The 25,982-nt window shown below is 41.8% G+C and overlaps 2 protein-coding genes across 3 annotated transcripts in view; one reads left to right on the forward strand and one right to left on the reverse strand.

The window, feature by feature from the left end:
• Positions 1-25,982, forward strand: part of SYN3 (synapsin III) — a 189,067-nt gene that overhangs the window by 61,007 nt on the left and 102,078 nt on the right. The window lies entirely within an intron of this gene.
• The window catches only part of TIMP3 (TIMP metallopeptidase inhibitor 3), a 37,519-nt gene continuing 12,567 nt past the window's right edge, over positions 1,031-25,982 (reverse strand). Inside the window, exons 2-5 of the mRNA XM_039571251.1 lie at positions 12,853-12,935; positions 6,781-6,892; positions 5,973-6,094; positions 1,031-5,343 (exon numbers count right to left, since the gene is read on the reverse strand). Coding sequence (XP_039427185.1) covers positions 5,146-5,343; positions 5,973-6,094; positions 6,781-6,892; positions 12,853-12,935 — 515 coding nt within the window. The 3' untranslated portion in view covers positions 1,031-5,145. The remainder of the gene's footprint in view (positions 5,344-5,972; positions 6,095-6,780; positions 6,893-12,852; positions 12,936-25,982) is intronic.

Consider the following 25,982-nt stretch of genomic DNA (forward strand, 5'->3'; position numbering starts at 1 on the left):
CTGAGAGGTCAAGCTTACACCAAGCAAGCTGCACTGCAGTCATCACCAAACACCTGCGAAAGTTGCTTGCCCACAGTGCCTCAGCTTCTCCATCTGTCAGACAGGAATATACTGATCCCCTTTTACCACTCTTTCTTTTCCTTCTCCTGGAGGCATTTCCAAGCTGGACCAGTGAGCACTCGTAAAACACACTGTGGTCCTTTGATGGCTCAACCCCTGGAAGTGTTTATAACAAGTGTTATGGTTTTACCTCTCTGCAATGTCATACACTTCAAGCACTTAAGTTCTCACATAGGAGACCCTCACCCTTCTATATCCAAAATTTTCCAGAGTCTACTTTCTAAACCTTTGGGTTAAACAGAAAAAGAATTCAAAAATCTGTTTCATTCTTTCATCTGTGTAGACACTAGATTTTCCAAGAGTAAAAGTGAGATACAGGAATTATCTAACAGTAGGTCCATTTTTGTGAGCATTTTAATTTAGCTGAAAATGCTTTTTCTGAAACTTCTTTCTCATAAGAACTGGGCATTTTTAATCAGCCTTAAACAGTAAGCCTAAAGAGAGGACACAAGATTCTGACATTTCATAGCAGAAAAGATGAACCTCTCTTCCTTTTGCCATGGGCATGCACCTTCCAGACCTCCCCATAATGATCAGTTTTCTGGAAATAAGAGCAATCTGGCACGTGTTCTTCCAAGGACCTACTGGTGCTACAGCCAGCCCTTGCTCTGTACTGACCTCCTATGGCAAATTAACAACTGGGAATCATTAACTTCAAAAGGGCTTTTTCACCTCTCCTGAGCTTATGACCACAGTAACAATTCTCAGAGAGACCAACCTCTTAAAAAGAGGGGGGGATTCCTGGAGGGATCTTTGCCAAAGCGCCAGATTTGCCAGAGGTGGAATATCTACTTTGGGACCAATAAAATGGTATCAGGAAGGGGAAGGAAATTAATAAATCCAGTTGCAAATCCATTTGTGTGCATTTGAAGTCGACAGAAACTAATATAAGTGAAGCAGAGACAGAATGTCTGTGATAGAAATAAAACCACTTTACTGTTTAGAATAAAAGGACACTATAAAAAGTGAACATTATGCAACATTACCTTAAAAGACAATATACATTCACTGAATATAAAATTTATAAATAACATGGAGGAAAACTGTAAACAGTGCTAGAAAATTTAGCAACAAATACATTCCTTCTGGACAAGATTTTTCACATGGGTTTGGTTCTCTCCCCAAGTTTTCATGACTATCAGGAACAGCAGAGTGGCTCTATGAAGGAAGGACAGTGTCAGAGAGAAGGAGAAGCCAGTACAAGCAAAACAGCAGCAAATGTTTAGTGGGTTTTTATGTTTTTTCTCAAGACTGGTAGCCCCAAAAGTCACTTATTCTAAAAGACAAAAACCTTTTGCAGTTCCCTAAATTTTGTTCTGTCCTTCTAAGCTGTAAGTATTTTCAGAGACATCTGCAAGGATGGAGGCTTGTTCTCATGGAGGCCTTTACTTTCAACGGTCTTTACTGTAAAAAACACAACAGTATGTTTCCCATCACTGTGAGGTAGCATTTCACTCTGACAAGTATGAATGGGATACAATGACAGATTCATGTTTTAGAATAGTCCTACATAAAGGGCCATGTAACTCTTCAAACCATAAATTTAGACCTAAAAATGGCACTTCTTTCCCATACTGAGGACCTTATTCAAGGAACTCCATGCACAGATCTCCTGCTCTCTAGCCCCTCCATTTTGGAAAAGGAACATAGAATCTAATCTTTCAGAAACCTTCAATATGTATTTTTGTCATTTTAAAGGGGAAAACACTCTCAAGCAAGTAAAGAAAAAATATGCATAAGTAAGAAACTGAACAGCTTCAGTCTAGAAATTAGTTCACACTTTAAAAAGTACTTTTAATAATGTTGGTGTGTCTAAAATATGGTGGCAGGGTGTGTGTGTGTAATCCTGAACATGTCCATTGGCAGGCAGAAGTGACTTAGCAAGGCAGAAGAAAGGAGAGCAGACAGAAAGGAAGTCTTTGAGTCTGATTTAGAGCCTGTTCAATCCATGTAATGGCTTCCACTTCAGGAGTGCCTTCAGGCAGGTCTTTAATGCAAGCACAAGCTGAAGCTTAGCCCAAGAAATGCATGTCCCTGATAGCATGCACAGAAACAAAATAAAGAAGCTTCCCAAAAGAAATGTATTTTCACTGGATTCTTCCCCCTCCTTTCGGCTCCGCATTTTGAACAGCCTTAACAACTGTTTCTTTACACAGCAAGGGCAAAGATTTGCCACCAAACCTCCACCCTGCCAGTCTAGCTGTCTGCATCTCAGAAATATTTTACCGTCTGCAAAATAAAGTGGGAATATGCTTCATTTTCTGGTAATGCATCTGCTGTTTTGTTTTGTTTACAAAGCACATAGCTACATGATATCCTACTTAGGACAGAAGTCCTCATAGTATTAGAACACAAATATTTTCACAATAATTTGAGTGCAATACTGTGATGTCTCAGCTAGCTAAATGACTCAGTGACAGGTAAAATATGCAGAGCTGCAGTTTAATGAAAATTCAAATCAACACTTTACTGCATCAAGGGGCATTTTCATTTAGCCTTCCAAAGCTGTGAGAAGTGGCTGCAGCTCAGAGACACTGGCCACCTTGAGCTTGAGGAGGGCCACAGCCTGCAATGCCAACTCCAAGCAATGCAAACACTGAGGGCAGCTCCATTCTGCCCTCAGTGACCCTCACAGGTTTTGTCAGCCATGCACAACTCGAACAGAGATTGTTCCACTGGGCCCAAAGCCCAAACCCATATTTTGCCAAAAGGAACAACATTCTGAACCACTACCTGCTCCTGTGATGGGTGTCATGAAGCACCCTACTCTCCCTCTCATCTCCAACCCATAATTTAGGAGTAGTCACAGGGAAGAGGACTCTAAGAAGTGTTCCAAGTCTAAATCACAGGAAAATCCAACAGACTTTCAATGTGTTTTGTGCTGCATTGCCACTCAGAGCTGCTGGGAAAAAAATACACGCAGCAGACTTAGGCATCTCTTACAGCAACTCTCTGAAAATGCCCTCTAAAGTTCATGCTAAAAATGAAGCTTTTTGCTGTAACAAGTCATTAGCAAATGGGGCATTTCAGAGGGTGCACGTCTGGCAGAGCTCTGGTAGCACACAAGGAACATAAAAACACACCAGAGCCCATCTCAGACACCCTTTCTTTTCTATTTGGCAAAGATGTGCTAAACAATCCTCCAGTAACTGAGGTCACTGACTGTAAAATGCTGTATTGTCCCAAGCTGGAATCACTGCAACAACTTTTTCCTGTTGGTGGCAGCTCTGCTTTCTAAGCGGAATGAACGGAAGATATATGGAAACTTAAGATAAATAATCATAATAATACAAAAATGAAGTTAAGCACAATCTTCTCCCTGCCCAAGCCCTCCCCATCCAAGACTCAGTCACCCATTTTGTCAGCACCCCTTCTTCACCATCATTAAAACTTAAAATACTTTTATTTGATAAGAAAAATTATATTATAGTTTTCTTAATAATAATAAAAAAAATCAAAATAGAATGAAAAAAAAACTTCTCCAGTCAACAGCAAAGCACAAGACAGTAAGGCTTCTCCTCCCACATGACTGCAGGATATGGTATGAGCACATGCACAGGGCTATGCCTAACAGTGCCTAGAGGGAAACACAGCACTTGACACAGAAGGAATCCTCCGGGCAGCTGAAAACTTTATGATCCCAGACAACAGTTATTAGGAGACCACTTTTCCTTGCCTAGCCCACACACACACTTCCTTTCACTATATAAACAAATGCAGCTATTGTAGCTGCAGGGGAGGAACCGTGGTGCAAGGAGTTACAGAGGAAACAATGACTGTAGCCACTACTGCAGATACACTGGAGCTTCAAAATCTTAAAAGCAACTCACTGACTCGGAATGTCAATATTTCTGTCTTTAAAACACAATCAAACCATTCTTTTAACACCAAAAAAATTCCACGTCCTGTCAAAAATAGCTTATGTCATTATGCGTATATACATCTTCGTTCAGCAAAACACTATTTTGGCAATACTTTTTTTTTTTTTTACAATAAATGTTCTAGCAAGTCTCCCCTTTCCCTCTTGCACGTGATTGATTTACAGTTGTTATTTTTGCACCTGTTTGGTTTAAGGTGTTCACAAGCTGGTTTTGCTGTTGAGGCTGAGCTGCAAAAATTTCAGGGGCCAATGCTGCTCAAAACGGGATGGCACAACCCTTTATATGCTCTGCTGTAATTGCATTTACCTCCCTGAAAATAGGAGATGGGGTTTTTGTTTTTGAAACAACAACAACAACAAAAATACTAAATACTCTCTCTTTTTTTCTGGGGAAAGTCAGAACTTCAAATGTGCTGTTGCATTCACATTGTGACTGAATTAGCAAGGACAGTCAGTCAACAATGCTTTTACCAGATGATGTGGTCAGACACACCAGGTAAAGTCTCCCACTGCTGGAGTCAATCACATTGCCAATCTCTCCTATAGAGGAGAATTTCTTTTGGATGTTATTTTGTCCAGAGTTTAGGCTGGATTTCTTTTCATTTTGCTTCATTTGCTTGATTAATCTGATTAATGAAATCTGTTTCCCTTGAAATAGACTTGTCTAAGTATTTTCAGCACTTAGTGCATGAGGAGGGGTGATAGGAAGCCAGCGCATAGAAGAATACAGTGCCTAATTGGCATAGTTTTTAGATTTTTGTTTTCCTAAAAAAATAGAGATTATATTGCTACAGCTAATGATACATGTAAGAGAGCAAGAGCTCCATCTTTTTTTTTTTTTTCCTTTTTTTTCCCTCCCATTTTTCCCTCTGGTGTGCAAAAGTAAGCTCCCAAACGTCTGATCAAAATGAGTGGTATCAAAAAATGGAAAAGGTGATTACAAATTCAGTAAGGTAGCACAGACTTTTTTCTTTCCTTTCCTTTTTTTTTTTTTTCCTTTTCTTTTTTAAGTGTTCGAAGTGCTAGAATTTGCATGAAAATAGGCACTAATTTCATTGTCATCATCACGATCTGGTAAGAGTTAGTGTCCAAAGGAAGATCAGCCACAAGTAAGGGAGAGGGGAGATAAGGAAAGGGATAGCTGCTCAGGGATCTGTGGCATTGATTATCGTCTTGTCTGGAGGTGCCCATCCTCTGTACCAACTGCAGTAGCCTTCCACCCTCTGGATGCAGGCATAGTGCTTTGCTTGATATCCCGAGTGGCCGAAGTTGGAGAGCATGTCTGTCCAAATGCACTCATTCTTGGAGGTGGCAAAGCAGGGCAAATAGTAGCAGGGCCTAATCTGCAATTGGAAAGAGAATTCAGGTAAGTCTACATGTAAAAACAACATTATATAAAATGTCTTTTTAACAGAGACAAGTGATTCAAAATTCCACTCCCTCAAACCTTGCTTACTAATCCAAACTTCAGCCTCAGTTCTGTAAGCACGTAAGCATGTGCTTAGCTTCACACACACAGCTAATTCTGTAGTCAAAAGGGCTTTTCAGGTGCAGAAAAGTTGAACTTACGTCTATGTTTTTGCAGGCCTGAGGCCATGTGAAAAAGTCTTAGTTCCAGTGCCAGGCTGTGGGGTTTTAAGTACTCAAAATGTTTACACAGGAAAAAAGCTGGACATATCTTGCCAAGCCTTTGGTACCTGATTTCATTCACCTGCAAATGATTCTGCAGAGATTCTGAAAGTCTTCCCCAATCCCAATTAACTCCAACAGGGTATTAAAAGCATAGACTCTGCACTTTTATTTGATTATCTCTTCTTTGGTCTCAACACTAAAAATGAACTTTACTTTTTCTCTGTAAAAATTGTTGTCCTCCATTTCTCTTCCTGGCTGTTCTCTAGCATCATCAAGTATTACCAGCCAGGGGAGACTGAATGGGCTTGAATGTCTGATGCCACCTTAGAGACACACATACCTTGCAGCCACAGCCCAGGTGATAACGATGGTTCAGTCCTTTGCGCTGGGACAGAGTCAGCCGGTCCCATTTCTCATACCAGTTGCACAGGCCAGTGTAAACCTTCCCCTCATACACCCGGCCTTGAAAACAGACACATGGTCACAAGTTAGCACTTCTCAGCTCAAGCACTTCTCTCGTTTCCTGAGATGGCTAATGCTCTCAATATGTTTGGCTTCAGCCACTGCTCAGCAAATGTTTTCTTTTTATTAACTGGCTCAGGAATCTCTGGCCAGCAAGATAACAGCACTTCTGAAAGTCAGAAGGTGTTGTGCTGGCTCTAAGCACCACCAGCAACATGCAGGTTAGTAATGCTGTCAAGCTCCTCTTAACAACAGAGAAAATGAGCTGACACCCTCACTAGAAACAAGACTTGGCAACTGTCACATGTCCATCCCCCTGCATCCCCCCATCTCAGCAGCCTGCGTTTCTCCAGCTCATTCCAAAAACCATCTTCCATTTCTGACACAGCCCAGTAGCACCCAGCTCCCTGTGACAGACATGCCAGCTCAGGTATAAATTGAGAGCCATGGACTGTCACACAACATACTTCTCACAGCATGCCAGGGTGTAGGATACACTTTTGGAAAGAGAGGGACATCTAGGGAGTGAAATGACTCTCAGCATTGTAGAGTACCGAACACCAGAATACTGTTGGCCATCTTAACACTTAGGAAATTGTGTACAGAGCTGTCCACACCACTGCCCATGTCCTTAGCAGGTGCATGTATAGGATAGAAAACTTATGGAGAAGTACATGGTCCTTTACCTGTAATCAGATATTGGTACTTGTTGACCTCCAGCTTGACTCCACAAAGACTCTCAGAGGCTTCTGTGTAGATGTACTGAACATGTGGCATTATCTGGAAGCCCCTATACATCTAGAGAAAGAATAAAAATGCTTTCAGTCATCTTAAGAGAACAAATTTCACTTAAGGTTCTTTACAATCTACATTCCTAGTTTGTGGTAGTAAGCAATAAATTTTCTGGTTTTGACAAGAGTGAAGGAATAATGACACTGGCTGGACTCATGGAAGCCTCCCCACCAGATTTGCTGGTAAAGCAGAAAAACCACCTGCTAACGAGCCATTGCAATTCAGCACAGAGACCAGTTTTTCCCATTCGTATTAGTTCCAGTGGCACTAAGTGAACAAAGCGCCAATGTTGCAAGCTCTGCCAACATCCTGAATTTTTTTTTCCCTTATAAAGGTCATAATTAGAGAGAAATAAAATTAGTTCAAGCTTGAAATCTTTCTCCTCTATGCGATTTACACAATTTCTTCCAAACTAAGAGGTTTTTCTTTTAAACAATTACCCTATTTTCCAGTGTTGCTGCCGTAAGAGTTTCAAACCTTTGGCGCTTGATCTAAGTCATCAAGTCAGACACCTCCTCCTCAAACGCGTAGCACACACAGCTCCTGCTGACCTCAGCAAGGACTTAATGTGTCTCAATGAATGCAGACATTGAATTCTACACCATCTTCTAAAATTAGTCCCGTACTGATGGGCACCATGAAGAAAATATCATGTATACATAATTCCTCTGCACTCCTCCTCCTTCTTCATAATCTTTCTTCCAGCTCAGTTTAATCGAAACATGAGCCCACAGATGCACTGGCAGTTGGATTCAGTCAGAAATTAGCACATGTCCCCATCTGACCTGGCCTTACTGCTGCAATTTAGAGAAACTCATGCCCACCTGTTAGCAGCATAAAGAAGTCTTTGCATAGCAATGAAACAACCATTGCATGTGTACATTGGACCCATTAAACATATCCTATTTTTGAGACACATAGGATTATTTCCCTGAGAATTTCATCTTTAAAATTTGTCTTTTCAAAGCATTCAGTCACTCTTTTTTCCCCGCCAACTCCATGAATGGCCAATATTTAGAAGTTAAAGAAGAAACAATAGAAGTCAGAGAAAACCAGTTTCCTGGCATTTCCCAGCCTATCCTTTTCTCTCTCAGCTTTACTGATAGCACATTCACATTTGGCTTAGCAGTAAATATTAATGTGAGGCAAAAGACGACCAAAAAATCCCAAACAATCCCAGAGCTATAAATCCTTGCCTCTGTGTCACCTAAGCTGTAGTATTCTTCTCCAGGCTGCATTCTATTTCTTGACGTCCCCTATTACCCCCAGGGTATTTCATCATTCCCCCACCTCCTTTAAAAACCACAAATCTTTTTCTTTCTGAAAGAACATGTTAATTTAACAGATTTTATGCTAGGCCCAAATACTTCCTATAAAACCATAAAAAACTACTACTAACTCTGCTATGCTGAGAGGCCAAATTTTATCTTTGGAGCATCTACGGAATGTCAGCCAGGTGATTTTTTTTCTCCTTAGATAGATTCCCTTAATTAGCATGATCTTGTAACAGTATCACAACTTAGTAACAGCACTGCTGGGTACAGTAAAAGACATGCTAAAGAGTTTGCATTTTCCAGCCTTTCTTCTACACCCAGCTAATAGGCAAGGCCATTATTTTTTTTAATTAATCACAGTGTATCAACAAAAAATCATAGATCATGCTTGAAATATGACATTGTGTCCATAAGTGGCCAAAGTCTTTCAATGGATATGGAAGAAGTGAATTTCACCTAATCTCTGCTTTATCTCTGCAATTTTCTTGGTATCGGATGACCCACTCAGATTTTCCAATCCAGTCAACATAGCTTGAGACCTAGATTCTGGCACAAGAATCCAGGATGAGTTATTTAGCCCTCAGCACACTTTTGTTTCTTGCCTCCCAAGGGTACTGTGAGGAAAGGCACATAGAATAAAGGTCACGTGTTCAGACCCCATCCTAGTGGGTGTCACACCAAGAAGCTCAGATAACAGTATCTAAGCAGATAAGACTAGCTAAGGTAACAGCTGGGGCTGCCCAGTCCCTCCAAGCAGTGCATTATCAACACTGCAGAGGGCTGCACACTGTGCATGGCAGTGCAAGGGATCTGTCACTCGCAGTGCTGAGCTCCCAGTCATGTTGGACTAATTAAGAATCTGTGTGACAAGGTCTGCACATGGGCAGGCACACTTGGAGCCCTTTCTTCCTCTTGCCCACAGGGCTATGAGCTACACTAATCATTCCTCTGGGAAGCTGCTCAGGTCCTTCCTACAGGACTGTTACAGTCATCACTTCAAGCATCTTCGGAGCCATCAAGCTCAACATGACTGCCTATGAAGTAGCCAGTGATGCTGAACTGGGGATTGCTTTTCAGCTCCTGGACCTAATTTCCTGTTCACATTACCATTAGGGACACCACTGCCAGGGCTGCTAAAGGAAGCATGCTCAGCCTCTCAAAAAGCACTGCCACTCAGCCCTCAGTGACCCACAGGGATGGCAGCCACTGTCACACCGACTGAACCCATGCTGGGGCAGACAGGGCCTGCCACACCCTCTGATGACTGAACAAAATTCACCAGGACCTCGGTTCTCTTGGAAGGAAAAAGAAAGTTTGGCAAGGGGGAATCTTCTACAGATGCCTGCTGTCAAAACAAAAAAACCAATACCTTGAGAATTATTTTTGGATACACAAAGTGTCTTGGAAGTGCTGTTAGACCAGTCAGAAGAAACCCAACCAAAAAGCTAGCCTGTCTCCTAACTGCTACCCTCAGAGTTCTCCTGTCCCCACAAATGTGTATTTTTGGAAGCATAATAACAGGGAACAAAGTATTAGCAAACATGACATGGTGATGTCTGCTAGTGCTGCTCTATTTCCATCTGTGTCAGCATTCCCCTTAGCAGCCCCCATACTGCCTCAGAAATGCACAGGCAAATCCTGTGGTGGTTCCTGCTGCTTAAGTGACTTCACCCTGTAAAATTGTTCATGATGTTCCTCCCTCTATCCCTCCCATGTGAGGTTGCACTAGATACCAAGAGCTGGGAGTCACACTTTGCCTAACCTTCAGCTACCTAAAATATAGGCAATTCACAGGAATTAGGCATCCTCTCTAGTCAAATGCCAAGAACAGACACCTCCAGAACAACTCAGCCTATCCTAAAACAGCTGTCTACAACTTGTGGGCTGAATGACACTTTGGTGGTTCCTCTCTCTATCCATTGACAATGAAGAGAGCAAGAAAGACTCAACACCTCATTTTAGTCTGTCTAAAATTAAACTAAATTAATCCTACCCCACTTCTTTCTTCTTGGGACTATCACATTTCCCCCCATAGACTCATTTTACAGATAAGCAACAAACCAAGGAAAGTCTCCTTGCTTCTGGCAGCCTGTGCAGGGTGCTGCCATGGTCAACCAGGACTGTGTGTGCTCATGGAGGAGAAATATCTTATCTCCTTGTTTCCTTTGCAGTTTCCTGAAATAGGCTTGGGCCATTCTCAGAATGCACTGCAGGATCACAGAACACATAGGGGTTAGATCAGTCCTGAGCAGATTTATGACACATGATCTCAAAGTATTCTTATATTATTTGAGAAAGCAGTGGGTAGAGGCAGAGGTTGCTTGGAAAAGCACAAGGCCTCTTCAGACAACGAACCTGAACACTAGAAAGCCTGGCACTGTTCTGTCCCTGTGGGCTGACCTTGTGCTCCAGTTCAGGCCCCAAGCTGGTTTAGTTGTGAAATGCAGCAATGAGTTCAGTGAGGAATGTTACTGAGATCAAGAATCTAACCCGGCAAACTCCAAGCAGCCTGTGAAAGAACTACGGAGATTGTTTTCTGCCCTTTGAGGCTTTCAATGCTTTCCACAGGCAATTCAGCACACACTGATAGACTAAATGGCTTGTTTATTTTTCACCTGCAGGTGCAGAAGGGTTTATGTAGACTGACATGTTAGTTTTATCTTCAGAGTTGTTCCCATGCAGCTGTGCAGAGCCATAGGCCTCCTTTCAGCAGGCGGACAGTCAGCTTTCATTGGAGCAAACAAGGGAGAAATTTGCTGCATCACTCTGAACTCCCCCACTGTATGGATCTAAATCCCTCTTTATACTGAAGTCTCTAAGCTCAGCAGAAAGACAGCAGGGTTTCCAAAGAAGACACTTGGTTTGTTTGTTTGTTTATGAAGAACTATGGCCTCCGGACATTCCAGTCCTACTGAGCACTTTGCTTCAGGTTCCTTCATGCCAAAGGTCACAGTTAAACATCCAGTGCAACATCCCACCAGCCCACCATCTAAGCAGACATAAGGGCAGTTTGACCAACACAAGATTTCCTCTTTAAAATCCCACTTGGTTTTGTTGGACACATAGCTTCCTAACAAAACACTGTGGAAATGCTCCTGCAGAAAGGCCCTGTGCTGCAGAATAACCCAATGAAAACAGCCAGGACAGGCTCAGGTGTCTTATTTATTTAGAAAAGGGGCAGTGTTATTGTTGGTAAAGGGTAGTACTTAATTTCGGGGACTACCATTATTCTAGATCACTGCTGCACCCTGTTCATGGTCGTATGTTAGATGGGAAGCATCAAACTCTTGGCACGGAGAAGGAGGGAAAGTAATGGTACTGGACAGATCAGGATGAAATCAGAAAGAGAAGGTGATGAAGCCACTGCAGCACGTGGGCACTGAGTAGTTTTGTAAAGCAGGGTACACTTGCAGCGCTGGAGAGTGACAAAACTGGAGAAGAACAGCATGGAGTGCTGCAAACCTGATGAGGCCAACAAAAGCCAAAAAAAACCAAAAAAAGTGGCAGTGTTGTCTCATTATTGCCAATACAACCAGTTGCTTATTTTTCTTTGTAAAAAATATGTATTTCCTTTGGATCTTACAGAGAAATTTTTAAGGTTAAGGAAGTCAGTAAGCCCAGCACCTCACGCCCTCCTACTCGAAGCGCAGGCATTCCACTCTTGTGGAAGAGCCATGCCAGGACCAGATTTGGCTACGTGCATGGTTTTGTGACAGCTTATGAAACAGGCTTTGCGTCTCCTCCTCCCCGCTTTCGTGCTTAGCTATAAACTGCCTTATAAAGAGAGTTACTGTTACAAGGCAGGCAAGTGACTGGTTTTTTCTGAACCTTTACTTTGTCTAATATGTTTCAGATTTCTGCAGTCTCTGCCAAGCTTTTCCATTCCCTTTCTTTTTTTTTTTTTTTTTCCTAAAGACATAAACCAGTCTTATGACTGGAATGGCATTGCCAAGAAAAACAATCTAGGGCTAATTTTTAGCATTACATAACAAGGGGGCAGTTTAAGAAAAAAAACCAAGTGCAAAGCAGCAGGTTGGGTGCAGTTCGTGCAGCAAAGAACTAGAGCTCTGAAGAAAGGAACCAAAGAAATTAAGCAACTGGTGTGGTTCTACCTCTTTTCATCTCTGAATCAATATTTTACAACTCTTCTGAGCTGACAATATTTAAAAGCTACAGTGCTCCGTTTAGCTTTATATAAAGACTTCATTGTATGATTTTCATTTGTTTTGTACATGGAAAAAAATGCTGTAATCCTAACTGGTGGTCACAAAGAAAGCAAGGAAAGAAGAGAAACAAGCACTCTCCCAAGGCTGGCAGACCCCCTACCATAATTTCCTTCTTGGATTTAATGAAAGTGCTGCATGGCAAAGCTGGCATTTCCAGTCCAATACTGTGCCTGTTGAACACAAAACATGACTTCAGTACCTAGAGAAGATCATCTGCCATCTTTTACTACCAGAAATTTTAAAATAATGGAAGAATTCAGGTATTCAGCATTGTATGTCAGGAATGACCTCTTCCTGCTCCTTTCCCCACTTCAGGGAAATGTCTACCAATTGCTGGTTTCCTTCCATTCAGTATGGCCACTACAAAAAACTGCAGTGCTGATAAGTATGCAAAGTGTTTGTTACTAAGTGTTAATTAGATTCCTTACCATATATACTAGCCCACGGGAAATGTCTGCAAACATACCTTCATCTGCTTGACCGTGTACCGCATCGTTCCAAATGGTCCATCTTTCATGAGCTTCTTCCCCACCACTTTAGCTCGGATCACTGTCATAAGAGAGGAAAAAACAACAAATTGTAGACAACTTTTCACAACATTAATGTTATACCCCCCACTTAAAAAAAAACCCCACAAAATTGTTTAGATAAACTATCCTGTAAAATAAACAAAACTCCAGGTTAACCTTCCTCTCAATTTATTCTAAGCCTCACACACAGTGAAGGCATGTATAATGGGATGCCAAAGCAGGTATTTGTTTAGAGGAATCCAGTTCTGTGTGAAGAATAAGAACAAGCGTTATTTGTGGTTAAATCTCAGCGAAATCTGCAGAGCAGACTGTAGCTGGGACCAAGACAGATTAAAATCTTTGCACCAAGCCAGTGGGATGAAGTTTGTAATGCCTTAACTCCCAACATACAGGATGATGTTCAATAGGATACTACTTTTAAATTGTTCTTTGTGGGCCCAGTAAAACTTTTCTTTCCCAATAAACACAACAACACAGTACAGTGCACTGGAATATCCCAGATCTGGGGATTTCACTACAACTGCCACCTTTGAGGTACCACAAAACTAACAAATGGTCCCTTGAACAAACAGCTGCTGTGCAAAACCAGATTATTCAGCAACCATCAAGTGCCCAGTGAAAGCTGCCAGGCCAGCCAGAAGTCACCTGGAAGACAAAATAAGCTGACCCATCAGATCTTGTGTCCACTGCACTGCATTCCCTCATCAGTGTGTGGTCTGTGCCATAGGCACCTCCACGGTACCACAGATGTACCATAGCAATGTCAACTGAGCCCAAGCCATCATATGTAAGGATTTTGAGGTCCCATAGATAAGGATTTTTTTTAATCTAGTGGGCAGTTTACAGTCAGTGCTTAATGAAGGGTTTTCTTGCTCACCTATTTTTGGGGCATTCCACATACACAAAAAAGAAAATTAAAAAAACTGTTCTATCAATCCTCTTTGAAAAAGTTCTACAACCACCTGCTCATCTCAGTAGAGGAGCAAAGCTTAGGGACAGGGCAGGCATTACCCATTTTAATCCATCACAGAAAACCAACAAAAAGCAGGGAGGCATAGAAGGGAGACAAAGAAGTGGAAGCAGGAAAACAGAATGAGTTATTTGCATTACAGCACTATCTAACAGCAGCAACAAAGTTCAGGCATACGTTTTGCTGACGTATAGGACATTAAACAAGCCTCTTGTTGCGTCGTAGCTTATTTAGGTTTCAAACATCTGTAGAAACCCACCGGAAGAAATGGGAAAAAGAGAAGGCCAAAGTTTTTTTTTACTACCTAGATCCAACTAGGGAGGCAACAAGCTTGTCCTAGCTTTCTGAATAATCAGAAGAACAGATTTAAAGGAACAGATAGGTCTGGTTTTACACACCAGTTCCTGAACCTTGTTCCACGAGGGTGATGTGAAATGAAGACAAATCCACTCTGCTCTGATTTATAACCTGTGCTTCAGCCAGACGTGTCAAAGAAATTTTAAACTAGGTAAGACAGTCCTGGCTTTGATTCAAAGAACCAACAAAACTTTCATTCATTGAGTGTAAAACTTAATTTTTTTTTAAACTTCTATTTCCCAATGGCAGTAAAAGCAGTTTTATTGATTCTTCTGTTTAACAAGTTGTTCTAACTTCAATTTACTCTTATCTTCAATATTTAGTAGCTATATTGAACCGTGCGCTTGAGGACTGCAAATATCTTTAAAGAACTAGCTTCCTCCACCTGCTGACCCCAACCACCACAACCACCAACAAAGCTACAGAAACCAGACTGTACCAAGAGTCAGTGAGAAAGAACACAATTCCCTTAAGACTTTGTGAATTCTGGGACAGCTCACTAACACTGGAGTCTATAGCAGAGAGTGTCAAAAGTCTTATCTTCATCTGCTGATACACTGAAATTGAAAAAACTGGTGCTTGCCCAACACATCTAAAACCAACAAAGAAATCTTTTATCTTATTGACAATGATAAGAAATACACTAAAAGGCAGTATTACAAAATGGTAATGTTTCCAAACCAGAACACAGTTAGCATCTAAGATGACAAGCACATTCTCAGTTGCTGACAAAATACCTAAATAAATTTTTTTTTCATGTATTGCCCTGCTAGCTTGTCACCCCTTTGACTTCTAGTTAGGGTAGCACAGCCATTTCAAACAGAAGCTTTGATTTACAACAGCTTCACTAAATATTCAAAATGCGTATCTCCACTAGCACGTGAGAGCATTCCAATTTCAACTAATGATACCCTTGCAAACAAGTAGAAGGGTCTGTAGTTTCCTATTATTGTTCCCCAGTAAAGTTGGAAAAGAACAGCTATCCTAGCAAATTCACTTAGAAAAGCCAGGACAAACCTTAGTGTGAGCTGTCACTTCAAACCTTTTGTAAATGGGTCAAGCCCTCTGTTTTTCAGAGAAGTTGCCTTTATCACCCCAATGGTAACTTTTCTAGCTAAGTTGTTTTCTTTAATGAAGAGCCAGAAGTGAACAAAGAACCCACCCTGCAAATTTTTTCCCATATTAAAGGGAAAATCAAGCTGTTAGCCAAGAAGCAGGGGATATTCCAAGGTAAGTCTATCACCTGTAATCCCATCCCTGAGTATTAGATGCCTCTGAGCCACTGGAGAGAAAAGCTGGATGGGCAGGACTGCTCAGAGGTTGCTGTTGCATGTGCAGCTTCAACCCCCTAAGACTCCACACACAAGAGCCACTTGCACACCTTGCAAGCGCAGAGCTCCGAGCTGCACATCTGCAGCCACGTGTTTCCCAGTCCCTCTCTTTGCTCCTTCAAAGCACCATTCCCCAGTTATATGGCCACTCTTCACACCTGGCCAGAAAATAAAGACCCTTGCTCCTGACTGAGCAGGGGCCATGCATACTTGTCAGAAGAACTTTTCAGCCTCTGCAAATTATCTGAAATTTACAGCATTTCTGTTGCAAATTCAGTCCATGTTAAGTTAATGAAGCTGACTGTTTACTGCTGCAGACTCCTACTTCTTGAGCAGAATGAGGCAAAAGGTGCTGTGACTGCTCTCCTGAGCTCCTCCCTTCTCCTTGAAACTCTATTACAGTCCTGCTATTACTGATGGGAAACTTTATCCCACACAAGTGGTCACCAAAATAGCTGCATATTTTTAAACCGCAATTCCTTTGAAGCACTGCCTATGAAAATACTCCAAGATGAATGTTTCTCAGTACTTTGGGGTTTCAGGTCGGGTCACTTTGTGGGACTAGAGCAGTTGGCAAGGTCTCATGAGTGATTTGTAATTATTTATGAAAAACTAAATTAGACAAGGATATAAATCTTGATAAGCATGGCAGTCATGCCATGATACAAAGAGGAGAAAACATATGTGCTGCTTCTCAACATTTGACATGATTAAAAAATTGAGGGAGAAAACATCCCCTCATGAAAGGAAGGAAACTAGGCATTTAGTTGATACTCTTAAAAAAAAATGAAAATAATAACCTGCTGTGTTTGAGGATTCAAGAAATTCATCTAAGAATGTATCACAAATTATTAATGTATTTACCTCTTTTCCCTGTCTTTTTGTGGTTTTTGTTTGGGTTTTTTTTTAATGTAAACTAGCACGGTAGTTAGGAAAACAGAGATTTGCCAGGACTAGTATAGTGACAGCAGCTACTGATTTGTGTTTCCCTGGCATCCCTAAGGTGGTACAAACTGTCTGCAGGTGCATGTATACACATAAATACGGCAAAAATTGCCTACATATTTTCCAAATGTCACTAGATGAAGTCCTATAAAGGCAAACAAATCAGAATGGGCATAGGAGAAAAAGGACATTTATGACATTTTATTTGCGCATATGCATACATGTCTAACTGAAGTACTCTTTAACTTATCACTTACTCTGTAGCCATTTTCTCAAGGATTCATAGGGAGAATAGGCCTAAAGGCAAGACCTGAAGCAGAAGAGGACACTGACTTTACATCTGAGATGCAAGAAGGCATTCTTTTCACGAGTCAAGGAGCAGAAAAACAGGGAGTGAGAGATGAAGACATGCACTTGGCAAGCTGAGGAAACAACACGGTGAAAAGACTTGTAGCTACCAACCAATTTCATCCAGGCACACAGTAACTACTACATGTATGGTAGCTCTTTCTCCCAGCTGAAAAGCAAAGGCATCAAATGTCCTGGTTCAATCCAGCCCGTGTCCTTTATAGGGGCCAGCCACTAGATGGTGACCCTGTCCCAAATCTTACCTTCCCCTGATGAGAGGGCAGCGGTACAGACCCAGGCTAACACCACCAATCCCAGCTGCTTGCTCAACTGCACCATGAGAACCAGATGCTTTCATGCAAGTGGGCTGGTTGTCATCCATAAACAGCATTTTAAATGGAGGCACACCCTTCAGAGACCAGGATTTGCTCCAAACCCATTTTCCCTCGTGACCAATTACCATGAACAGCTCAGGAGGGTAACAACTGCTACACTTCTTATTATTGTTTCAAGGATTTATTTTACTGGTGTGCAATATGAGTATTTTCAAGTGAGAGCTTTGGCTGAGATGCATTCTCACTGCTTTTAAGTGAGTGAAGGATGTGGAGGACTCATGTTGTTTACTAATGGAGACACACGGGACAAGTTATTCTCCCGGGCCATTCTCTGACATTCAAATAGTGGCTAAATAAAATATATAGGGAGCAGCAACGTGACTGGGAGGCTGAAGAAAAGCTCCTTCTGCCCTGAGGCCACTGGCTACACCAACATTTAAAAACGCTGCTTTAACACCAGACACGTGACATGCCAAGGAGGATGGTGGCCATTTTATTCATCCAAAGACTATACAAGGGCTCACTTCCAAGAGCAATTTACTGAGACCTTTTTACCAGCCTTACTAGCAGCTCTCTCATTTGATCTGCCTCACAGGAATTCTCTTCTGTGCTGGTACATGCCGGAGGGCTCACATCACACAGGGTTAAGGCAGCTGGTATGGTTAAGACTCCTGAGTATACCTAGCACACTACTGAAATATTAATGCCGATTATGGGGGTGTCTCCTAATGTGGTCAAGGCAGGATGCATTTACACACAGATTTTCTAGTACTGGTGCTGCTGGTGCTGCTAAGATGGAATTGCTGTCTCCCTTGCTCACTCACTCGCTCTCACAAGATGCATTCCTTTTCCCACTCCCCTGGCTGATCTGTTAGCAATTACTACCGACACTCTTGGCTGCCCTAAAACCAGAGGACCATAACTAAAGGTGGACTGTGTCCTTTGAACTGGAAGTATGGCTCAACTGTATGCAGCCTCTTGGGAGGCTCTATTAAACTGTCTGGCGGCTGCAGGCTTCTATGAGCAGCAAGTAGCTGGTGCCTGCTTTAGTAGGGGGAAGAGATAGAAGCCCTTCACCCATTCCTCCACTTCCACAGCAAAGCAGATTGGAGAGGGAAATACAGATTACAGCAGGGGATTTATGAAGAGGGAAAAAACCAGAAGCCTCCAGTCTGTTAGATGATCTGTTAGTACTGAAAGTCACCTCCTCCATAGCCAAAATAGAATTCTTTTACAAATCAGTGTTGAATTTGAAGGCTTCTTGCAAAGCACAAGAAGGCTGAAAAAACACCATAGAGGAGCTTTCTTTTGCCTCATTCCATCATGACCTTCAACCAAAGCCAAAAAAGGCAAAACAAACCTCTTTTGCTTTGTCTTTGAAGAAGTCAAATCCAGCTGTGCTGGTACACAGGATCACCAAAGAACTTCATCAAGGAAGCAAAAAAAAGGTAGTGAAGTAAGAGGTTCACTGCTGGATGCCTTCCTTTTATACCCTGACCAACAAACTAGTTCCCATTACTGGCAGTCCAAATCTTGACTTCTTGCCTTTTCAAAGTGCTCCGAGGAATACTAACTGAGAAAGAGCACCTTCTCAACACCATTCACCTCTGCCAGTCAGTTGCCACATAAATACCACATTGTGAAGGACTTGTGTTTACATCAGCAAGTGTGTTGGTAGCTAACAATAAAAGTCTAAGTAAAAACAGGAAAGCGAGACACGGATAACTTTCCTTCCCATGTTCTAACCAGAATTATGACATTTACTGTTGGCCTTTGTTGTACAGATCCAAAAAAACTTTCCCTGTCTGTGGCATGGCAAGCCTTTTTGAAGGCCACCCAAAAAAAAGTGGAAGGCAATTGAATGGGTTTGCCCAGGCCTAAGCTCTGTATAAAACAACTGATCACAATTACACTCGCTAAATATTAACCACATTTCCCATCCCTGCAGATTTCCTTGCCACTGACAGTCGGCACAACATGCTCTGCTGCTTGATTTCTAACACTGCAAAATAAGGAGTGATACAAATTTTTCATACAAGGCTTTGATTGTGTCACACCTTTCATCACCTCGCAAAGTATAAACTGCTCTAGAAGGGCTTTACTTGGGAGAAAGTTAATCCTCCCAACAAGACCACAAATTAAAGAAACAAGGTTGCATAAAACAAGCAAGCGTAACTTGGTTAGTGCTTGTCATTTCACCTGTAGCTTATTAACTGGATACAACCTTTCTGATGGCAGTAGTATCAAGCATTTTTCTCCCTCCTGATATGGTGCACCTCACCCTACGGAAGTTAAAGTACCCTTTGAAATACATTAGAATCAGAGAGAAACAAGAGATCTCTGTTAGACAAAAACCTGCAAATTCTCTCCTGGACATTTCTTTCAGGTTCCTCCTATATGCAACTTGGTTAACGACTCTTCAACTGCCCAGCACTGCCCCTGCATTTAACTCCCGATGTTAGCTTCCTTACTTCCCCATCATACACACTGCTGGGGACATAGAGGGAAGACTGAATGGAGAAGGAAGAATGGATGGATCTAAAATGCATTTATATCCATTTAGAATATCCCAGTAGAATCTCTCGGATCCATATGTAGATGTTAGTACGTGTAAAAACTAGCTTCAGGAAATACCTCATGAAAAACACAAAGCTAAAGGAAGAAAAGAAGAAAAAAACCCACTGCCTGTTGTTATCAGCTATTACACCTACTAAACTCAGTGAAGCCAGGTAGACATAAGAGATTAGCTAGATCAAGCACAGAGTTGAGTTCCTGGAGTTACATGCATTGCTGGGTTAGTCTCACAGCTTGCATCAATGAAACATTCTAGGTTTGCTATAGATCTAAGCAGAGACACTGCAAACTACATAATGAGCATGGCTACAGCATTGAGAACCCTCTGGTAAAATAAAAAGAGAAAACAGTGTCATTCCTGCCAACTAGACATTTCTCTCTCTCCCTTTTGGAGGGCTTTTTTTTCTTTTTAACTTTCCTCCTATATCTTTTAATTAGTCACTGGAAACTGAATTCAGGCTAAAGGCAAAAAGCAGTAGGCAAGAATCAGAGAAAAGGAAGGAAAAATTATAGAAGTGGAGGGAGGGGAAGGGAGTGCCTCATGTACAGAGCACAGCAAAGGCATCTCGCATCTCTCTCCAAGGAGTATTTTCAGCAGAGTGCATTTTGCCTCATTCTGTGTCTCTGACAACTGCCAAAGGCAGAAATGCTTTAAGCCAAGGTTAGCAGTGTTGGAAAGATAGTTGTCAAAACCAACACACAAAAGCACTTCCAAAGCCAGCTTACAACAGTGGATAAAAATAACAAGCATATGACTCAAAGCAATACTCAGCTCAAAACACCTTTTCCGTTTCCTTTTGTCTACATAAGATTGGTGCAACAGAGCAAGATTTAGTTCAGCCCTCTCTTCCAGATCAAGTACTTCTTGACACAGTACATAGAGGACCAGGGAAAGTCAGGCTGAGACAAGGCTTTGGTTTCCCACAGTTCTTTGGAATTGTTCAAAGGAGCCACAGGTCTAAGCTTTCCACTCAGAGAATATGGCTGAGCTGATGTGAGACCAATTAGGGGCAAATGGAAACCATATGCGATTTTAATGAAACAAGAAGCTGGTGCACATAACTTACTGCTGCAGGAGCATTTACTGCCTGAAAGGAATGTGCATCTGGCATTGATCGTTTCCCAACCCATCAAGTGAGCAGTAACATGGAAAGCAAATTGGAGCATATGATGAGAGATGAATTGCCTAAAGAGTACAGTTAGGGGAGCAGCCTCTGCAAGGAGAAAACATGTCCTTTGCCTGTGATTTAGTGATGCAGTTGTAAGTGAGGCTGATCTTCCATTTCCACAGATCATGATGATAAACTGCAAGAATGAGTGCTAAAGTGATTAAAATGGATCAAGTGATATTTTTAAGAACCTACTACAATCACAGAAGTCCCATTCTGATTCACATGGAGCAGACTTTTTCTCTCTTGAGGCCATGGGTACTCCTTTAAAAGCAAAGTACTATTGAGACTAAACAAGGGTAATATACAGTCCTCAAATGACAAAATGGGTACACAATGAGATTTCAGGTTGAAGAGGCAGTGTAGACACACCCTTTTGAATTTTCTTCTAATTTTTTTACTTACTATTAATTACTCAGGAAGTTTCAGTTCTGCTGAGAAAGGGAAGTCCCCCGTCTGCAAATCTGTAGATAAGTTGCTTTACTGGGCTATGGTCATTTCTTCTGTAGGCTGTTGTGTTGCAAGCTGATACCAGGTTTCAGAACAAACCCACTGTCTACACTAAGCAGCCATGAGATGGCTCACATACATCAAAAGAGGAGGTGAGGGCAGATGCTCTGATCCAGCACTTGACCAGTGAATGCCCAGGGCTTGAACCTGGTAGGTGTTACTTTGCATTTCAAGTAATAATGAGACTTCTGCAAAACCAGACACATAGAACTGGCATGTCTTTTTTCCTTAGTGCTAGACTTCCCCTGGGGTATAACCAGAATTAACAAGCATCATAAATTCATCAGTGTATTTTTCAAGGATGCAATAGAAAAACTTCTGAACCAAATCTGCCAATTTATTAGTCTTTCATAACCCACTGTGCAATCCACAAACCCACTGGGCACCAGATCCACACAGTTCAACAGGAGGCAGAGGAGGAAGAAAGACAGTCCTGCTAAAGAGAACATCTGGAGGCTGCTCTCATCTATGCATTAGAAATAGGGCATCTCTGACAGCCCATGTAAGCCTTTCAAAAGAGGGATTATCAAAAGCCACAGGCCTGGACACTCCCTGCTTCATCAGGTTACTTCAGAGGACTCTCCTTGCTTCAGCACCTTGCCCATCTGGGATGGGTGCCAGCGTTCTGCGAGGAGGCTGCACTCCACTGATCACATGGTTTATGCTCAATTTTGCACGTAGGAGCTAGAGAGGAAGAACTGTTTGGGAACATGTATAGATTTCAAGGGTACTGGGTGGGCCTGCAAATTCCTTCCTGCATTACAAAACTTGCACTAAACTGACAGGCTAAGCAGCTGTCCACACCACAGAGGTATACATATTTAGCCAGGTCAGGCCTACATGTGCTGCTCTGCTGCTTCTATTTGCACTAGGCCTGACAGCACCTAATATTTGGTCTGCCAGACCCTGGAACTAAACCTGCCTTCAAACAATTTCCCCAGTGAAAAGAGTATCTTTGCCCACCATTCTCAAGATGTCATCAATTGTTCTGAAGTTGCCAGCGTCTGCAGACTGTTCACATACAGTGGACATGTCCATGACACAGTTCTGGTCACATCATAATGCTTAAGGAATTTACTAATTGCCCATTTTATTAATGTCTGTTATGTAATCACAGTAATTACTACAATGCAGCTGATCTTTGATACATGAAGAATTTTACCCTGGAGTCTGAGCACCACGTAAACCCTTAGGTGTAGCACTCAGATCCTGATTCACTGTTCATTAAAAAGGTAGAAAACCTCCCTGAGTCCTGAATGAGCCTCACATACCACAGTTCCCAGCAGCCTACAGGTCAAGGTCAGGCAATTTGGGCAATCTGCCCACCTACCCAGAACTTTCCAGAAGTCCATGTAGTGCCCTGTCATAACTGCATTCCAAAGCATCATCCCTCATATTTGACCTTAGAAGGTCTGAAGAACTCAGTGTTGATTTGTTGTGTAAATCAGGTTTTAAAAAAAAAAAAAAAAAAAAAAGTGATATGAGACATCTCATGAAAGAGGTAATGAGAAGGCCTGGAATTCTGAAAACATCTACAAGCAACAACTCTTTACATGAGTAACACAAATACTGCACATTGTACATCCTCTGGCCCCGAAGGATTTTCCTGGTGCAGTGACACAGCACTGACTGCAGAAAAGGTAGAGAGCCGATGGCCAGTCACCTTTCTTCTTCAAGCAGTTTGCTCAAACTCCCTGACTGTCCTACTGACAGACTAGCCTAAGGTATTCCATAGAAATTGCAGTGCAGAGAGAAACAGTATAACCATCTCAGTCTTCCACTACCCACACTGCCTTCATACATACTTTCATCAAAATTTCATGTCCATGAACAACCCACTAGACCATAATCAAAATGGATTTCTAGAGGGAGTGTATCATTACCTGGATGTTTATATGCATCCTTGGTGCTGTCAATGACCTATTAATGAGTTATGACTCTTAGCCAGACTTCTGTAAGCACAGAGACTACACTGAATGATTGAGTGCCTGTCTACCACCAATTGTTGACTCTTTTTTTGCACAACAAATTATTTATACAAATTAAAGAATAACCCATGTTGTTTTATTCTTAGACAGTATTGCTAAGAAGTGCTTACAACTTTTTAAATGTTTAAATGGAAATGCTCAAGTCTGATCCTATGCATTTGATGGAGATTCACTTAAAGTGAACATACCAATCTCTTATCTCATCTGTGCTACTGGAGTTTGAGAGCTTCTGGAAGAATTCTTACTGAAAACTTCCATAAATTTCCAATTCGAGGGAGGCAAGCTTGCATTCCCATATCACTTCTTAGGTGTCCTTGTAACTTTTTAGAAAAAACCTAAAGGTCACAAGATATGGTTGGATAATCATTTCACAGCTGCCCTGGCGCAGTGATGGCTATTTTTTGAATGCTCTAAGGCCCATTAACTGTTTGGGAGGCAGAAGTTCTCTGGATACTGCAGTGCTGAATGTTTACAGAGAAGGGTAATCATTTCCAGGGTATTCACTGAGCCTGACTGCTTCCTGCCTGTCTAGGTCTCCTCAGACACTGCTGTAACAGGACTATTTTGGCAAGGTAATGAACCACCCTCTCAAGAGCCAGCTTTTCAGGGCTGGAGCTAAGCTTGCACCTGGCACACAGGTGTAAGCTTGTTTAAACATTGACAGGGAGGGAACTAACAGAAATACAAGGGGAAATACCTCGTCTCAGTCCACTGGCAGTGACACAATCACAAAGCAAACTTGTTTGTTCATTAATGCAGCAAACCCAAGGAGAATAGTCCACTGACAAGGACTGGAGCAAACTAAGGAAATCTAGATTTGTCTTGTAAAGGGAATTCTCAGCATTCAGGAAAAGCTAGATTCGTGTTTTAAAGAGAATTCTCAGCATCAGAAAAAGCTAACTATAAACCTCGAAGGACTAATGAACTGGAATCTCTGCCAGCTTGAGAGGTAGTGTGTAACCTGATCAAAATCAGCACTTCCAGAAGGGGAGGCTGTTACTGTTAAGCCATCAGGCATGTTTTTGGAAAGGCTTTTTCCTGACAGGGATCATGGCTTTATTTAAGTCACAAATTTCTAAGGAAAATATTGACTTCAGCAAAATTGTTTCCTCATTTTTTTTTCTCAGAAAAAATTCAACCTATTTTGATCCTTCATCAGCAATTCTCTTCAGTTGCACTTGAAGTCTTAATGTTGATGTGAAAGGACACCTTCATTCAAATTGGACATTTTGAATTAATCCTTCAAAACACTAGATTCAGATGCATCTGAATCACTTTTCCCAGAAAATGCCATGCTGAAAACTCCAATACTATCATTTTCCCTCACATTTCAGATGGAATAAATTTCCGCCATTTCAAAATTCTTCATGAAACAGAAATTCTGTTTCAAAAAACTCCTCACCAAGTTTCTAGCATTCTCTTTCATTGTATAAATCAGGTGACAACAACAATCTCTAATAACAGAAGCAAGACTAATTCCATTTTTCTCCTCATTTTTCAGACATGGCAAGTAAATGCATACCAATGAGAGCTGCAGGTGCTGAGAACTTGCATAATTTCAAAATGTAAGCCATTATCCCCTATGATCTCAGAGTATCCAAACTAAAATCAGCATTCAAGATCAGTCTTTTAATTCACTGTGCCAATAAAAGTCTGTCAACACTGCAGACTGTAAATGAACATAGACCCACAAGAGCTATTTTTTAAAAGCAACTTAGGATACCACAGACACTAATTTAACCTGTTCCTCAAGTAAAACATTGGCCTGCTGAGTGCTCGTACTTTGAGCCTGCAGGCAAGTCAGAAAGTCAACTCCGTGACAAATGCCTTCCTACTCTCTTTTTCCTTTCTGGCTGTTTCCAACATTTTGAAGCAGTATTCTTGATTACAGGCTGCTTCCTGAAGCTGCTTCCTTCAACTGCCTGCCGAACCCAGCTGGAATCTTCCTACTGATTTTAACCGGAGTGGGATCAGGCCCTAAATAATTAGTGGAGGAATCCCTTGACTTACAAACTGAACAGCTGTCTTTGGCTTTCCGAAAGAAAAGTTATTCCTGCAGCTGTTTTCCCCTAAGTGCCATATCGCTCCGAACTGTTACAGGACTGGAGGGAGGGGGAGAAGGTGGAATCTTAACAACCCATTAAAAAGGAGTATGGGCCATTGCGCAGCAGCTCTTTCTGTTCGACTCAGAAAGGGTCACTGCTGCCAGGCTCAGACAGCCCTAAGGGCACGGGAAAAGTCGTCTTCTTGTTTTCACATCTCATTCACGCGATGGATAACGAGGGGGAGGGAGGAATCAGATTTTGGGTTAATTAGCACCATGAACAGACAGCTGCATTGTCATTAAAAGTTCAAGAAGTCACCAGGGTCATCACCGAACCGCAAGATGTACACACATCCACACGAGGCACACGTCTAAGCCTGGGCTTTGGCAGCCTTGCTCCGGCTCTGATTGTCCCCTACCCCAGGATACACTTTGAGTCAAGAACACTGAACTGTTGTAGCTCTGAGGAGAAGGCAGAAACATAAAGGTACTCCC

This window comes from Corvus cornix, chromosome 1A, assembly GCF_000738735.6.
Source record: "Corvus cornix cornix isolate S_Up_H32 chromosome 1A, ASM73873v5, whole genome shotgun sequence".
Taxonomy (NCBI): domain Eukaryota; kingdom Metazoa; phylum Chordata; class Aves; order Passeriformes; family Corvidae; genus Corvus; species Corvus cornix.